The 19,083-nt window shown below is 39.6% G+C and overlaps 1 protein-coding gene across 1 annotated transcript in view; it reads right to left on the reverse strand.

Moving 5' to 3' along the window:
- zgc:86609 (ER membrane protein complex subunit 3-like) overlaps nt 1–6,931 on the reverse strand; it is a 7,972-nt gene extending 1,041 nt beyond the window's left edge. The window contains exons 1-8 of the mRNA XM_067593560.1: nt 6,772–6,931; nt 5,473–5,688; nt 4,016–4,073; nt 2,165–2,258; nt 1,857–1,961; nt 1,310–1,391; nt 1,077–1,156; nt 694–776 (exon numbers count right to left, since the gene is read on the reverse strand). Coding sequence (XP_067449661.1) covers nt 694–776; nt 1,077–1,156; nt 1,310–1,391; nt 1,857–1,961; nt 2,165–2,258; nt 4,016–4,073; nt 5,473–5,627 — 657 coding nt within the window. The 5' untranslated portion in view covers nt 5,628–5,688; nt 6,772–6,931. The remainder of the gene's footprint in view (nt 1–693; nt 777–1,076; nt 1,157–1,309; nt 1,392–1,856; nt 1,962–2,164; nt 2,259–4,015; nt 4,074–5,472; nt 5,689–6,771) is intronic.
- Nucleotides 6,932–19,083: the final 12,152 nt, after the last annotated feature.

Below are 19,083 nucleotides of genomic sequence, written 5' to 3' on the forward strand. Positions count from 1 at the left end.
GCAGTCTGAGTTAGTCATATCAAGTGGATATCTGACACATTTACAGTCTTTTTAGCATCAAATTCCCTCTTTGTGTTTCCTCGGACAGTGTTTCCCTGTTGAGCTGCAGGTGGAAGTATAGTAACAAAAAGAGGAACTTTGGCACTAAAAAGACTGTAACGTTGAAAGATATCTACTTGATTTGACTCATTTGGTCAAACGAGTCTTCAGGTTTCCAGCTGATGACCATAAATGTTCTGCACCTACAGAGTGTGCTCAGTAGCGTCCGCTGCAGGCTGCAGGCTGCTCTTGACTCAGCCCTTCTGGATCAATCATTCAGCTCTTCTAGACGGTTTTAGAAATGTTATCGCTGCATGTGAAGTGAAGAGGCGGCGTCACGCAGCTCAGAGCGAACAGGAAACGGGAGACGGACGACCAACAGCTGGACAGAAGTCAGCCGGTCGTCGTCGTGAGGTCACAGCTGATGTGACGTCCGTCGTGGTTTCTGTTCTGTGTGAGGCGGGTCGCTGGACTAGACAGGACCAGTGTGTCATGTGGACACAACTAATGAGACGACTGATATCTGACACGTCAACAGTATAAACTCTGTCAGTTTCTACTATAATATATAAATAAATAATAATATATAAAGTTTTCTTGTGCTACAACACAAAAAACATGAAGAAACGGATGAACTTTTTGTTAACATCTCACCTTAAAAGCCTTGTTGGGGTCAGGGGGCATCGCCATGGCAGCGCCTGTCATCTGGTCCTGCATGATGCGCGACTGGTCAGCAGCTACGAGCAAAAAAACCACTCAGCTGCTCAGATCAACAGCGTCATACAGGAGGTCTTAAAGGTTTCTAATCATTTAGAACTCTTCATGAACCACAACGTGACTGAATCTGGAGTCAGCTGATAAAAGCTCAGGATACATTCAGTTATTATCTTTGTACATTTATAAAACATTTATGTATCCGACAAAATCTTTCAATCTTGTAAATATGAACCAATAAAGATTGAATGTGTTTTCTTGTGTTTCCACTAATGTGGCCTTTTGTCAGGTGTGTTTTCTCCTGACAGACGATGAAGACTCACCGTTGTCTTGTCCCAGTATGAGGCTGTACATGCTCCTCAGTCCAAACACATTCAGGAAGTACCAGGACGCAGAGCTCACCCTGCAACCAATAACAACACGCCATTTTAAAAAAAAACCTGCTCGTTATGGCCAGATGCTGCGTTTGAGTGTTTCTGTACTACAACATGATGCGTTCAGGGTCCCGTGAAGCGTTGTGTTGTTTTCAGTGTTAAATGAGGGTTGTTTTTTTTACCAAGAGGCGTCCAGCGACAGCAGGTCGATCCCTCGCTGCAACATCGGCTTGAACCTCAGAGTCAGAGGGAACGGCACCTTGGCTGGATCACACACACACACACACACACACACACACACACACACACACACACACACACACACACACACACACACACACACACACACACACACACACATCAGACGTCTGTCCCTGCGGGATCTCACTGATTATTGAGGTCAACATGTTTGATTCTGCAGCAGCTTTTCTCAAACGTTGTGATCCAGTTTGTGATGTTTTGTCTCTTTTTGTAGTAAAATTGCAAATAAAGCAAAATGATGCATTTTTTAATAAACTGCTGCCAGTGAAGAGTCGTATGTAACGACTTCCTGCAGATCACAGAAACTACTAGATTTCATCTGAACATGAGAACCATGAGGACTCAAATCATTCTATAGAAAGAAAATACTGTATTAAATCAACTTTCAGCTCATGTCATTATTATTATTATTATTATGAGTTTAATGAAATGATCTCATGTCTGTCTGACTCAGCATTTATAACTCACTAATGACGAATCCAGAGAAAGCCCAGTTGATCCATCCACCAATCACAATCATCGGCAGAACGTTGGTCAGATTCCCCTTCATCATGTCCGTCAACATGCTGGTGTCTGCAACACACACACACACACACACACACACAGAAACACACACACACACACACACACACACACACACACACACACACACACACACAATGTACGTACGACTTAGCAGCACAATAAACTGTTAGATCTGCAGATGTCAATATAACCCTTGTTCACACACACACACACACACACACACACACACACACACACACACACACACACACCTGTCATGGGGTTCTTGGGGACGACTTTCCTCTTGACCTTCTTGAAGAAGCCGGTCTCTGCGTTGTTGAAGTAATGTTTCCTCATAGCGAACGACTGAAACACAGTGAAAACACACCGTCACACTCAACACGACGACACACACACAGAGACACACACACACGCACAGAGACACACACACACACACACACACACAGACACACACACAGAGACACACACAGAGACACACACAGAGACACACACACACACAGAGACACACACACACAGAGACACACACACACAGACACACACACACAGAGACACACACACAGACACACACACACAGACACAGAGACACACACACAGACACACACACAGAGACACAGACACACACACACAGACAGACACACACACAGACACACACACACGCACAGAGACGCACAGAGACACACACACACACACAGAGACACACACACACAGAGACACACACACACAGACACACACACACAGACACACACACACAGAGACACACACAGAGACACACACAGAGACACACACACAGAGACACACACAGAGACACAGACACACACACACACACACACAGAGACACACACACACACACACAGAGACACACACACACACACACAGAGACACACACACACAGACACACACACAGAGACACACACACACACACACACACACACACACAGAGACACACACACACACAGAGACACACACACACACACACACACAGAGACACACACACGCACAGAGACACACACACACACACACACACACACAGACACACACACAGAGACACACACAGAGACACACACAGAGACACACACACACACAGAGACACACACACACAGAGACACACACACACAGACACACACACACAGAGACACACACACAGACACACACACACAGACACAGAGACACACACACAGACACACACACAGAGACACAGACACACACACACAGACAGACACACACACAGACACACACACACGCACAGAGACGCACAGAGACACACACAGAGACACACACAGAGACACACACACACAGAGACACACACACACAGACACACACACACAGAGACACACACAGAGACACACACAGAGACACACACACAGACACACACACAGAGACACACACAGAGACACAGACACACACACACACAGACACACACACACACACACACAGAGACACACACACACACACACAGAGACACACACACACGCACAGAGACACACACACACAGACACACACACAGAGACACACACACACACACACACACACAGAGACACACACACACACAGAGACACACACACACACACACACACAGAGACACACACACACACAGAGACACACACACACACACACACAGAGACACACACACACACACACACACACACACAGAGACACACACACACACACACACACACAGAGACACACACACACACACACACACAGAGACACACACACACATTCTGGATTTAGAGAATGAGTCGTGTGTGTTTTCATTGACTCTAGTTGGATCTGATGTTTGTTAATAAAGTTTTGCAGCTGTTACTTTGGGTTTTGTCGTTTTAAATGAACTTTCATTGATCTGTTTCTTTAAATTCTTCTTGTGTTCTGCTGACGTCACGTCACTGGTTAAACTGGTTTGGTAGTAACTGAACCACTGAACAAACCTCTTCAGCTGCTTTTAAATTAAGATTTATAGATTATTATTTATGTTTTTATTTATCAGCTCGTCAGTCACCTGTTTGACAGCTTCTGTACAAGCTTTGATTGATGGAGAAAGTTTTAAATAAAGTCTTTCAACGATATGATTGATAGTGAACGGGGATGTGGAGGCGTGTGTTTACCTGTCGGGGGATGTACTTTCCGTTCTCTCGCAGGATGCGGCTGCGCAGGAGCACCTGGCTGCACAGAAACACACACACACACACACGACGTCACATAAAAATATTATATATCTATATAAACTAACTTCAGTTCTGATCAAAATGACCAAATATTCATTTTCTGAATTTTAACCCTTTAAATGACAGTTTTTGTGTTAAAAGAAGTAAAAGTAAGTAAATACTAAAGGCAGGGAGGAGACATGTCAGTGATGAAACATATTCATTCTGATTTATTATGTTGTATTAAGATATAGAATCTGACCTGTTCACTAATAGTGTAAAGTGTCTCATTACACTTTCACTTTCTAATAGCGTGACCTTATTATGCTCTAGAAATATAACATAAATACAACAAACAACGTTGATTTTACTTCATTTAACAAATATCAACATTTAACATTCAAACATTCACAACAGAGATGAATGTGTGTCTCTGTGTGTGCATACAGGTGTGTGTGTGTGTGTGTGTGTGTATGTATGTGTGTGTGTGTGTATGTGTGTGTGTATGTGTGTGTGTGTGTGTGTGTGTGTATGTGTATGTGTGTGTATGTGTGTGCATGTGTGTGTCTGCCAGAGAGAGAGAGATAAGCTGTATGTGTGTGTGTTTGGAAAAACACACACACATACAGCACCCTTGGACATCCATATCAATACAATCAAACCATATTCAGATGAATATATTTGTTATAATGTCCTATAATGTGTCACATTTAGACACATGAACAGTGTTTTTCCTTTAAAACATCTTCTTTCACAAGCTTCTAGTGAAGGTCAAACACTATTATTATTGTTATTTCTTTTAACAATGATAAGGACATTGTTATATACTGTATACTATATATGTTTTTATTCATGTAACATCTTATTTGATGTTTTATATATGTAATGTTAATGTAAAATATTTGTTATGTATGATCTTTACATTGACTTCACGCCTGCCGTATGAAATGTGATGTATTAATAAATTTGACTTGACAAAAGGGATAAAAAAGAAAAAAAAACATCTCAATCAGCTGGAGACTAACATTTTTGGAGCCGAGGCTTGAGTTTGACAATAAGACTTTCTGATGTAACAATCACTGGTTTTACTGGGTTTTACTGGGACCTAAGAGGCTGTATTTATTATTGACTTCATATAAGATCTGAGATTGGATAAAAAAATAACACACCTTTAACAGAAACCATGGCTACAGCATGTTAAAGGTCGTCTTCAGCCCCCAGTGAGGCGTTAGTGGAATCTTTCTGCATGTTCAGCTCTTATTTTGACGAGTCTGTTAAATGTGTATTTTATGTGTCTTTGTGGTTTTATAACGTCTACGTGCTGCTTATAAAATCATCCTCCTGTATCTTTTATCTATTCATCTATTAAGTGATTTGTTCCTTTAATAAAATAACGACTATGAGTCTTCTGGTCTCACCTGTCAGAGACCTGCTCCAGGTCGATCTTCTTGTCACTGTGGAGCAGCTGAGTGACGTAGTGACGGATGATCCCGACGAAGAAGGTGATGAAGACGATGGGCAGGACCACCCACATCCGAATGCTGGAGTCCAGCAGGAGCTCTGGACCGGCCATCGCTCTCTCTCTCTCTCTCTCTGTGTTCAACCAGCCGACAGAAACACGGACAGGAGACGCTCTGAGAGACCAGAAGAGATCCAGAAAACATCTCAAATACTCTGTCGGCGATTATTTAGAATGAGCTCGTTAACCTGTTCAGTGACAGAGAAACTACGACATCACTTCAACATAAACAATGAAGTGTCACAATTCAAAAATACTCAATGCATTTACAGGTTTATTTATTGTAGAGCTGCAACTATCCATTATTGTCATTATTGATCAGTTTCCCTGTTTGTCTATAAAATATAAAATATAATAATTTCATAGTGATGTCTTCAAATATCTCGTTTTGTTTGATCAACAGAACAAAATTCAAAGATATTCAGTTCATTATTGTCTCATTTGAGAAGATGAAGCCAGAAAAGTTCAGTTAAAAAAATCACTAAAATGATCAAAATAGTTGCTGATTAATTTTCTGTTGATTGACTAATCAATTAATCGACTACTGAGTAATTTTTGATATCGGGCTACACAAATAAAATTGACTTGAAAGATGCATCAGCAGTAGAGCTCCAACAATTAATCAATTTAGTCGATCGACACACAATTCATCAGCAACCATTTTGATAATCACGTCATCGTTTTTAGTCATTTATGCACAAAATATTCAGAAAATGTTGTTTCCGGTCTCACACGTGAACATTTCTACTTTTCTTCTTCGTGTCTGACAGTAAACTGAACATCTCTGTTGGACAGAACATGACATTTAAATCCGTCTCGTTGACCGAGTTCAGACCTTTGAACCCGTCAACTTCACCAAGTCCAGCTGACGAGTCTGTCTGATATCAGACAACACAGGACACCGGCTTTATAACAGTATCCCGGCTCCGGTACCGGTACCAGTACCGGACACCAGCTGCACTGGCCGGTACAGTTGCCGGACAGCTAAAGCTAAAGTTAGCATTAGCTTCTCCCCGCTTCTCTGAATACAAAGTTGGCTGAACATGCTAGCAGGCTAACTTAACTGTTTAACCTTTAAATGACTGTTTAACAAACTGTTTATTTGAATAACAATAGAACCGTTTGTTCTACAGACTTTGACATATTGTCAGCTGCTGAAAATACTCTAAACTCTACGTTTGAAGTGAACGTTACTCACCACATTTATCAACTTTCAGAATTAGCAACGCGACAGACGCGCTCCGCAGGTTAACAAGAGAAGAAGAAAAACTTCCGGTTGGAGCGGAAATGCCCAACATGTGATAGAATATAATGAAGTAAGAGCGTAAATTAAAGCTGCAAGCAGCGATGAACGGGCCCGCGCGCCTCTGCGCATGTCAGGCCGCGACGCAGTCGAAGGTCTTCTGTCGCGGGCATGTAGATGTCTTCAGACCCGGCTGTTTTCAGACAGTGCAAGAAGGAGATAAACATCACTTCCTTTGTCCACTGTTTTGCCTGCTGCTGGGGCTGCTTCACTGATATGTTGTAGGGGCGCTATTCAGCCAGTTTACATCACTGATGGAATATTGTCATGTAGACGTGTTCAGGCCGGGACTCTTATCAAACATGTAAAGTTTGGTGCAGACTGGAGCATTTACAATAAAGTTATAGCAACTTCCTCTGTCATGGTGAAACATCAAATCTCAACGGTGTGAGGATGAGATTTTTCTGCAGGGTGAGACATGTCTGTCTCGCTCACACCTGTGTCATCAAAATTATGCAAGTTTTGGGCCCATTCACTTGAATTTCAATTAGTAAATTGAAAACTCTTGATGAGTTTGTGTGTAAAACAAATTATTTTCCTAATTTTCATAGTAAAGTAAAGACTTTTAACCCACATGACCTGGTCAAAGTTTGATTGACATGTGTACTGTCAGGTGTGTAGAGACAATAAGTAACTGATACTCATATATTTGAATGGAGAGTCTGAGTGAACCGCTAGGTGCTCGGGTCCTAATAAAGGAAAAACTGCAGTACAGAGCTACAAATTTTAGTTTTGATGGTATTTTTCTGCAGCACTTTATCACTAAACTGTCACCCTCACTCCATTTTTTCCCTTCCCCTCATAGGTCATCCCCACTACTGAATTATAAATATAAAACCTATAATTATTGTAAAATAAATGATAATAACACCAAACTTCATACAAAGTTTGTATATAATGTACTGTATGTATATAGGCCTTTCTGCTGTATCCTACAAAAATGAGCTGCATTCAACCCCCACACCAGTGACGGCTGGTGACTCAGAAAATTGGGGAGGACAGGAGGACATCAAACTATATCATTGTCCCACCTGATGACATCAGAGGGGTGGGGGGCAAATTTATATGCCAATAAAACAATTTGCTTTTAAAAACAGAAACCCCTGAGTGGTGTAAAGGCTGCTTCTTTAAAGACATTTAGCATATACATATTGTTTCTAAACAAAGAAGAGCTCATTTTAGCCATGGACTGGTTCAGATGTGTGATTTTACAAACAAAGTGAAATTTAAATTTATAGTATCGTTCTATTGTGACAACAGATTTATGTTCTCATCAAAAATAGAAAAGATATCACATGATTTACACGTGTTTCCGATGTATTTTCTTAGTATACACAAATAGTACAAAGCTTATAATGTGATACAGGAACAGATCAGTGCTGAATACTAGATACTGAACATTAAAAACATTCACAGATCTAAAAGTGTAGGTTCACATCAGAAGGTATTAATGCATGTATCAAATATATGACTTACACACTCTTATCTATGTGCAAGACATACAAAATATAGTGTAAAAAGCTGACATGTTAACACTAGGGGTGCAACGGATCACAAAACTCACGGTATATACAGCAGAAAATCAGCGTTACACAAATTACAAATAAACAAATAAATATCTTCTACAATAATATAGCATCATCTCATGGCCTGTGGGCTGGTCAGTAATATTCCTAGAATTATCAGTCATGTTTTAGAAGGTGTTGCGATACTCAAAACATTAACATGAATAGATGTAAAAACAAACTCACTGAAATATTTAAATATATAGACTCCACAATTCATTCTGTTTGTGCTGCTTAATAATAGGTAAATCAGAATGTTTTATATAGGCTAAGTCAAAATTAAAAGGTCCAGGTCCTAATTTATCAATGTTTCAGGGGGAGCTTCTATTTCAGATTTTATCCACTAGATGGAGCCATAGTTGTCAGCAATGCTGCAAAGTTGGAAGAGCTATTTATTCCCATTTTCACACAGACAATGTTAGTGACTCACAGTTTAAGCACTTCTATAGTTTACAATCCATCCGACAGAAAGTGAAGGTTGTAATTCCATCGAAGCACAGGCAAACACAAGTGGCTTTCTTGCAACTGGTTTATTTGTAGCTTTCTCTCCAAATCCACCGTGAAAACTACAGACACATACACACCGTATAAAGACAAAGTTAGCGAATATAAAAGCCTTTACAGCATGTGGAAAACAGCTCATCAAAGTAAAATAAAGACAAAAACAAGAATTACCTCGTTGGCTGCGTTCTGCAAATAAGGGAATTATCCTTGGTCCTTGAAGGGTCCTTAAACATTTCACAACCACTTAAATAGGTTGATATTTAGCATGTATCTTAGCTGGAGCACATGTGCCTCTTTACCTGCTCATTTCTCCCTTCTCCCGTACGTCAGAACGGCACAACTGGCTTTTCTAAGTAAAAGTGGCTGTTTCACAATAAAGGCTATCTTCTTAAAATAATACAAAACATCAAAGATAACTGAAATATATTGCAAATGACTCAAATGTATTCCAAAAGACAATACTGACATTACAAATTACAAACAACAGTTACAAAGGTGTTCTAGTTAAAGATTAGGCTACATAACATATTTATATTTGTAGAAATATCAGTCAGAGAGAGTACAAGGCTCTGTCTGCAGTCTGAGTGGTTTTGACTTATTAAAGTTCAAAGCAGGACTGGCCTCGCTGTTGCAGTCCAGCCAAAAACTGTCGTGTTCTACGTGTTTTCAGTTCCTCACTCACACCTTTTACTGAAATACAATAAGTTTTTACATCAGTCCTCACTCATTTTAAAGATGCAAATTCCTCTCAAATCATATCGACTTTAAACAACTTTTGGAATAACAGATTTTTTGTCTCTATATATCATTTGAACTATTTAAAGTTGACCAAGTCTTTAAATTTTAGAGCCTTTAATTCAATAAACAGTGAGATTGTTGGCTTTCTATCAGTAGTTTTGTTTACAACTCTTATGTGTCTGCTTTGAAGTAGGACTATTGCATTGGTATTTGTTTTATATGAATTTCCCCATACTTCCTCACAGTAAGATATGTATGGGACTATATGGGAACAGTATAAACACACACACACAAGTCCATCAAAATTAAATACATTAATTGTACATGCTAAACATGACATGAACATGTTATCTACACAGTATCAGTATGTGTTCAGCGTTAAAGCTCTAGTTGTGTAATTCTTCAGAGCTGCCACAAGGAGGCAGCACCAAAGTGTTTAATCATCATCAGACAATCCTGGGGTTCAGGATCCTGCAGGGACATCCAGAGATGATTTTGGGGATCTCTACATTAAGAGTAGGCTTAGAACTTTCCTTTTTGATAAAGTTTATAGTTAAGTTGAGTGTCATTGCTGCTCATCAGTGCTGGCATTGAGGAGAATAACTGCAATTATTGGACAAAAAATGTAATTATTGTTTACAAAAACTTGTAAAAAAAGGAAACTGGATATTGTTCCTATAGATGCTACAGGCCCGAGGTCTGTACTAGGAAGCAGGATTTGAGGTTATCAAGGTAACTTCAGGTGTAACTCAGGTGTAAATATTGTTATAGCTCAGTAGAAACATTTTATTTGTCCATGTTTCTATTTCCACGCTGGTTTTAAAACAAAGCTTCTAACAAATGGAGAGATCGAAGTTGATTTTCTCCCCAGAGTGAAGCTGACAGTGAGGATGATTTTACACTCTGATTCATCACTGCAGTCAGAATAACATGAGACAACAAATAAAAAATGGAAATAAAAATGAAATATAAAATATATATATAATATACGATAAAATATTATAAAAATAAATCCATACATTGTTTATTGGCATCATGATTATAAAGCAACATTAGGATCAGATAGACTCATCAGTCATTAACTACTTTTACACTCTTTGCTTCAGTAGCAGAAATATTAAGTTTGTTATGTGACATTCAGATGGTTTCTTCATCATCCAACTGGATATGTTGAACCTGCTTCAGAGTGCAGGCCCCTTGGTGTCATGTTGTGCACACTGCATGTGTGTATATATATATTTGTGTGTGTGTGTGTGTGTGTGTGTGCACGCGGGTACCTGGAGTTTGTGAAGTTCAGATGGGGTAAGCGAGCTAAAATGGAGGTGTCAAAAGTCAAAATCCTGGACTTCATGAGTCAAGTAAGTGTGAGACGTCTGAACACGGACATAATAACCATATTTTAAATGGCTGGTAATAGCTGCAGCCACTGATTCTGTTTCCTTCATTTGACTGATTATTCTCATTCTCTTTAATAAATAAAAATATGTACATCATCTCAATAAATCAGCAAAATATGAAAATATAAATTGCAACCAACACAAAAAATGTCTCTAACAGACGTGGTCAGACAGCACATCATAACCCAGCTCAGAACTACTGGAAAAAGCATGCAGACAGAGGAAGTGCAGTACATAAAGCAGATAAGCCTATGCTGTACTACACACATTTCTTATGAACAGGATGAGACTGAGCTAGAGTGGTTCAGGAAAGGTTAAGAATAGACAGATGAGATGTGTGAGACAGGAGCAGAAGTGTCAGAAGAACGAAGACAAAAGCTTTTTAAGTATATGACTCAGCACTTCACATCTCCCTGAAGAAAAGAAAAGAGCAAAACAAAGTAGTGGGAAAACCTAAGACCATGATTGAAGCTAATACTGAAGCACAGCAGTGGAGATAAACCAGATAGACTTTTTTGATGTATTACAGTAAACATCTAAAGCATGCAGAACAGCATGCAGTATGACATTCATTGGTAAAAGAGGTGTACACTTACAAACAGAAGGCCTGCACAGAAAAACAACAACAATGGTTCAGTTGACAGCTGACTCCCCTGAGCTGACAGATATTCCTACAACTCTCTGGGCTAAAAGTAAATATGATGTTGGTCTGATTAAGCATGTGCAACCAATTGAAATTGTACCCAAATCAGAATACAGCTCATGTAAAGATCAATATCCATTGAAAGCAGAGACTATAGAGGGTGCAACACCAGTTTTTAACTCATTCTTGAAAGCAGGAATTATTGTTACATGTGAAACCTCACAGGTCAGAACACCAATATTTCCTGAGATGAGTTAACAGATTTGTACAAAGACCTGCAGGCGGTGAACGCAGCAGCATATGCTCATGCACCTTATCTCATCATCTATACAGATAGTAGCTATGCTTTTGGGATGGTCCAGGATTTGGGGATATTGTGGAAAAACAGTTTCTGACTGCAACAGGGAAACCTGTCTAACATCATGAACTAGCAGATATACTGGATGCTGTACTGTTACCCAAAAAGCTGGAAATATGCAAATATGAGGTGCAAAAGCAAAACGTGCAGCGTATCCACTTCCTCTTTACAGGTGCTGACCTGATACAACTACACCTGGAACACCAACAGCTGATTCCAAAGGTTTACAGAGCAGAACAACACCAGAGGAAAAACAGGATGGTATTTGATAGGCCCAAATTATCTCTTTCCCTTCTATACACGTTGACACACGTGTTGAAAGGGGGGAACACTGACAGACACGAAAAGCTTCTCATATTAACCAATATTTTTTCGAAAGATGTGCAAAACAATCTGTGCAAAACAGTAGTGCTGTGGCAAAGATGTTGATAAGAGAAAAAAACTGCAACGGGTAAAGGTGCCGCCACTCGTGATGGAGGCTCAAGGAGAGAGTCCCATACTGCTCACAGATGAGGAAGAGAAGTAAGTGAAGGTGAGGGCCGCTCTCATTGAGGTTTAAAAACCTACCAAGAGCCATTGGCTGCCACATATCAGGGAGAAGAGGATCACACTCACTGTGGTTTCAAAACCTGCTGAGAGTCAATGGAGGCCACATGTCAGAGAAGTGACGACCTCTCACCTGCCGTTCACGAACACAGCAGCTGAAACATCCTCACTTGGTTAAGCTCCTGACTGAACAATGATCTTTCTTCCAGAATTCTGTACATTAAATTGATAAGCCAATCTTTTGGTCTTTCATTGCCTTTACAACACATATATGACTTACCCATGGGGGTGCGAGTAATTGCACACACCTTGTATACAGTGGTTTGTGTAAAGTGAGCATTGATAATTTAGACAAACCTCAAGCACTGACTTGTTTTGAAGAACACCCATTCACAGGTGTTATTTCAGTAACTGAGTTTAAAGTGTGGTATTTTACTATTTGGTCCACACCTGTGACCTCTGTCAGGAGTCTTCATTTCTCTTGAGGATCCTTTGAACCTGACCGATTGTTGGGTTGGACGGAGCCTACAGGACACAGGATAGATAACTGAAGATTTAAAGTTAGCATGGAATGCTAAAAGGGGGAGTGAAATGGAAACTTATACTCTTATGTTCATTGTCTTTAGATCATATTATATTGTTTTATGTTTTACTGTCTCACAACTAAGTGAACACTATAATATAATAGTCTGTCTTACTCTGTGCTTTTCAAAAAAGCAGTGAATATTTTCTGGTTTCTTTAGTCCTCTATGACAGTAAACTGAATATCTTTGGGTTGTGGAAAAAACAAAACTTTTGAAGACGACAGATTGGGCTTTGGGAAACACAGATTGACATGTTTCATCGTTTTCTGACATTTTATAGATCAAACAACTAATAAATTATTTGAGAAAAAAATCAACAGATTAATCAATGATGAAAATAACCTTAGTTGAAGCCCTATACATCACTGCCTTAAGATGAATAATAATCATTCATCACAGATTTTCTTGGCTTTATGTGGCTGCAGTCAGTAAGAAACCTCCATCATACTGGGACAAACAAACCAATATCAAACTGTTTTTGGACAAGAGGATCATTCTTGACCTGATATTCAGTACAGCATCAGAAAACCTACATAATGGGCTAGTGAGAAACTGAAGGCCTGATAGGAAAATAAGAATCACCATGACCACTTTGCATGAAGCCAATGAAAGGTAAGAGTTTAATATAGTGCATACAGCTGCATAATCAGCCAGTGAGAAACTGAAGAATCTGATAGGAAAATAATAATCACCATGACCATTTCGGATGACGCCAATGAAAGTGACGTAAATATGATAAACGTCCATAAATCCACAAAGCAATTGGGTGGGGGGGGCGATAGGGAGGCCGACGACACAAATAAATTGCCTCAAATAACAAAGAGCCAACCTAAGAGAAATGATCTGTGATTAGTCAGTGTATCAGTTTATATGATTACAGCCAATGGCACACAGCCACGAGATATACATTTACATGCACATGTATGTTAGACAAGAGCCACATCTCCCAAGGACTCAGGAAACCAAGAGCCCCGAGCTATATGTGGCCTTTGACCCCTTTACATGTTCTGTTTACACCAAGACCCAGAATGTTACCTTATTTGGGCCTAAGCCAGGGTGGAAAGAAAGGAGTGGGCCTCCTAAGGTACATTCTTTCTCTCAAGGACATACACATATTAACAAAGCAAAGGAACAATGATATGTCTTCCAGAATTCTGTACATTAAATTGATAAGCCAATCCTTTGGTCTTTCATTGCCTTTACAACACATATATGACTTACCCATGGGGGTGCGAGTAATTGCACACACCTTGTATACAGTGGTTTGTGTAAAGTGAGCATTGATAATTTAGACAAACCTCAAGCACTGACTTGTTTTGAAGAACACCCATTCACAGGTGTTATTCAGTAACTGAGTTTAAAGTGTGGTATTTTACTATTTGGTCCACACCTGTGACCTCTGTCAGGAGTCTTCATTTCTCTTGAGGATCCTTTGAAGCCGACCGATTGTTGGGTTGGACGGAGCCTACAGGACACAGGGTAGATAACTGAAGATTTAAAGTTAGCATGGAATGCTAAAAGGGGGAGTGAAATGGAAACTTATACTCTTATGTTTATTGTCTTTAGATTATATTATATTATTTTATGTTTTACTGTCTCACAACTAAGTGAACAATATAATATAACAGTCTGTCTTACTCTGTGCTTTTCAAAAAAACAGTGAATATTTTCTGGTTTCTTTAGTCCTCTATGACAGTAAACTGAATATCTTTGGGTTGTGGAAAAAACATCCCGGGCTTTGGGAAACACTGATTGACATGTTTCATCGTTTTCTGACATTTTGTAGATCAAACAACTAATAAATTATTTGAGAAAATAATCAACAGATTAATCGATGATAAAAATAACCTTAGTTGAAGCCCTATACATCACTGCCTTAAGATGAATAATAATCATTCATCACAGATTTTCTTGGCTTTATGATGCTGCAGTCAGTAAGAAACCTCCATCATACTGGAACAAACAAACCAATATCAAACTGTTTTTGCACAAGAGGATCATTCTTGACCTGATAGTCAGTACAGCATCAGAAAAACTACATAATGGGCCAGTGTGAAACTGAAGAGCCTGATAGGAAAATAATAAACACCATGACCACTTTGCATGAAGCCAATGAAAGGTAAGAGTTTAATGTAGTGCATACAGCTGCATAATCAGCCAGTGAGAAACTGAAGAATCTGATAGGAAAATAATAATCACCATGACCATTTCGGATGACGCCAATGAAAGTGACATAAATATAATAAACATCCATAAATCCACAAAGAAACAAAAATTCATCTCAACAACCAAAGAGCAAACCTAATCTATTACAGTTGCACAAGGAACAGAGAGATGATCTGTGATTGGTCAATGTATCGGCTTATATGATTACAGCCAATGGCACACAGCCACGAGATATACATTTACATGCACATGTATGTTAGACAAGAGCCACATCTCCCAAGGACTCAGGAAACCAAGAGCCCCGAGCTATATGTGGCCTTTGACCCCTTTACATGTTCTGTTTACACCAAGACCCAGAATGTTACCTTATTTGGGCCTAAGCCAGGGTGGAAAGAAAGGAGTGGGCCTCCTAAGGTACATTCTTTCTCTCAAGGACATACACATATTAACAAAGCAAAGGAACAATGATATTTCTTCCAGAATTCTGTACATTAAATTGATAAGCCAATCCTTTGGTCTTTCATTACCTTTACAACACATATATGACTTACCCATGGGGGTGCGAGTAATTGTGCACACCTTGTATACAGTGGTTTGTGTAAAGTGAGCATTGATAATTTAGACAAACCTCAAGCACTGACTTGTTTTGAAGAACACCCATTCACAGGTGTTATTCAGTAACTGAGTTTAAAGTGTGGTATTTTACTATTTGGTCCACACCTGTGACCTCTGTCAGGAGTCTTCATTTCTCTTGAGGATCCTTTGAACCCGACCGATTGTTGGGTTGGACGGAGCCTACAGGACACAGGGTAGATAACTGAAGATTTAAAGTTAGCATGGAATGCTAAAAGAGGAAGTGAAATGGAAACTTATACTCTTATGTTTATTGTCTTAAGATTATATTATATTGTTTTATGTTTTACTGTCTCACAACTAAGTGAACAATATAATATAATAGTCTGTCTTACTCTGTGCTTTTCAAAAAAGCAGTGAATATTTTCTGGTTTCTTTAGTCCTCTATGACAGTAAACTGAATATCTTTGGGTTGTGGAAAAAACAAAACTTTTGAAGATGACAGCTTGGGCTTTGGGAAACACTGATTGACATGTTTCATCGTTTTCTGACATTTTATAGATCAAACAACTAATAAATTATTTGAGAAAATAATCAACAGATTAATCAATGATGAAAATAACCTTAGTTGAAGCCCTGTACATCACTGCCTTAAGATGAATAATAATCATTCATCACAGATTTTCTTGGCTTTATGATGCTGCAGTCAGTAAGAAACCTCCATCATACTGGGACAAACAAACCAATATCAAACTGTTTTTGGACAAGAGGATCATTCTTGACCTGATATTCAGTACAGCATCAGAAAACCTACATAATGGGCTAGTGAGAAACTGAAGGCCTGACAGGAAAATAAGAATCACCATGACCACTTTGCATGAAGCCAATGAAAGGTAAGAGTTTAATGTAGTGCATACAGCTGCATAATCAGCCAGTGAGAAACTGAAGAATCTGATAGGAAAATAATAATCACCATGACCATTTCGGATGAAGCCCATGAAAGGTAAGTGCTGTAAGAGTTCATCTACAGCTGCATAATCAGCCCTTGTGCGACTGAAGAATCTGATAAGAAAATAAGAATCACCATGACCATTTTGGATGATGCCAATGAAAGTGACGTATGGTAAGAGGTCAATATATCTACAGCTGCATATCAACAGTCACAGACTGAAAGAGAGAAGCAGAGAGAAACAGACGATGATGGAGAAAGTTCTTCTCAGCATCACAGCTGCATGAGGCAAGTGTTTTATTTGTTCATATGTGTGTATGTAGGTTTTCTGATGCTGTACTGAATATATATGTGTGTGTGTGTGTGTGTGTGTGTGTGTGTGTGTGTGTTTGTCTATATAATTTCTCATATTATTATTAATATTATGTATTGTAGTATCTGAGTGATTATAATATGTACAACAGATTATAATATGTACAACAGCTATGGCGCTATATGTATATAGCGCCATATCACAACAGAAGTCAGCTCAAGGCACTTTTCACATAGAGCAGGTCAAGACCGTACTCTTTAATTTACAGAGACCCAACAATTCCCCCATGAGCAGCACTTGGCGACAGCTGTAAGGAAAAACTCCCCTTTAACGGGTAGAAACCTCAAGCAGATCCCGGCTCTTGGTGGGCGGCCATCTGCTTTGACCGGTTGGGTTGAGAGAGAGAAAGAGAGAGGGAAAGGGGGAGGGGGGACAGAAGAAAAACAATCACAACAACAACAACAACAACAAGCACAAGCAGCAACAGCCAGGGAAGGATGCCATCAGGACTGTGAAGGACCGCGAAGGCTCGGCCCGGGAGTCAGGTTTTCCTGTGAGATGAGAAAGCACAAAAAACTCCGGGGAAGAAGCAAAGTTAGTGACATGCATTGATGTTACATGAATACATACAGATGGAGAGGAGGAGGAGGAGAGAAGAGCTCAGTGCATCATGGGAAGTCCCCCAGCAGTCTAGGCCTATAGCAGCATAACTAAGGGCTGATCCAAGGCGAGCCTGGTCGGCCCTAACTATAAGCTTTATCAAAAAGGAAAGTTTTAAGCCTACTCTTAAACATAGAGAGGGTGTCTGCACCCCGGACTGAATCTGGAAGATGGTTCCATAGAAGAGGAGCCTGATAGCTGAAGGCTCTGCCTCCCATTCTACTTTTAAAGACTGTAGGGACCACCAGTAAGCCTGCATACTGGGAGCGCAGTGTTCTAGTGGGATAATACGGTATTATGAGCTCTTCAAGATATGATGGTGTCTGACCATTAAGGGCTTTGTAAGTTAGGAGAAGGATTTTAAATTCTATTCTAAATTTTACAGGAAGCCAATGTAGTGAAGCTAAAATGGGAGAAATGTGGTCTCTTTTTCTAGTTTTAGTCAGAACACGTGCAGCTGCATTCAGGATGTGCCTGATTTTTGTGATATTACTTAAGTGAAAAAAGGCAGTCCTTGAGATTTGATTTATGTGGGAGTTAAAGGACATATCCTGATCAAAGATAACTCCCAGATTCCTTACGGTGGTGCTGGAGGCCAGGGTAATGCCATCCAGAGTAGCTTTATCATTAGATAATGTGTTTCTAAGGTGTTTAGGGCCAAACACAATAACTTCAGTTTTATCTGAGTTTAGTAGCAGAGAATTGCAGGTCATCCAGGTCTTTATGTCGTTAAGGCATGTTTGGAGTTTGTTTAACTGATTGGGTTCATCTGGCTTCATTGATAAATATAATTGGGTGTCATCTGCGTAACAATGAAAATTTATGGAGTGTTACCTAATAATATTACCTAAAGGAAGCATATATAAGGTGAATAGAATTGGTCCAAGTACAGAACCTTGTGGAACTCCGTGTCTAACTTTTGCCTTCACGGAGGATTCATCATTAACATGTACAAACTGAAATCGGTCTGATAAATAGGACTTAAACCCACTTAATGCAGTTCCTTTAATGCCAATTAAATGTTCCAGTCTCTGCAAAAGGATTTGATGGTCAATTGTGTCGAATGCAGCACTAAGATCTAACAGGACAAGTATAGAGACAAATCCTTTGTCCGATGCAGTTAGGAGGTCATTAGTGACTTTCACCAGTGCTGTCTCTGTGCTATGATGCCTCTAAATCCTGACTGAAAATCCTCAAATAAACTATTGTTA

This window comes from Thunnus thynnus, chromosome 6 (assembly GCF_963924715.1).
Source record: "Thunnus thynnus chromosome 6, fThuThy2.1, whole genome shotgun sequence".
NCBI classification, from domain to species: domain Eukaryota; kingdom Metazoa; phylum Chordata; class Actinopteri; order Scombriformes; family Scombridae; genus Thunnus; species Thunnus thynnus.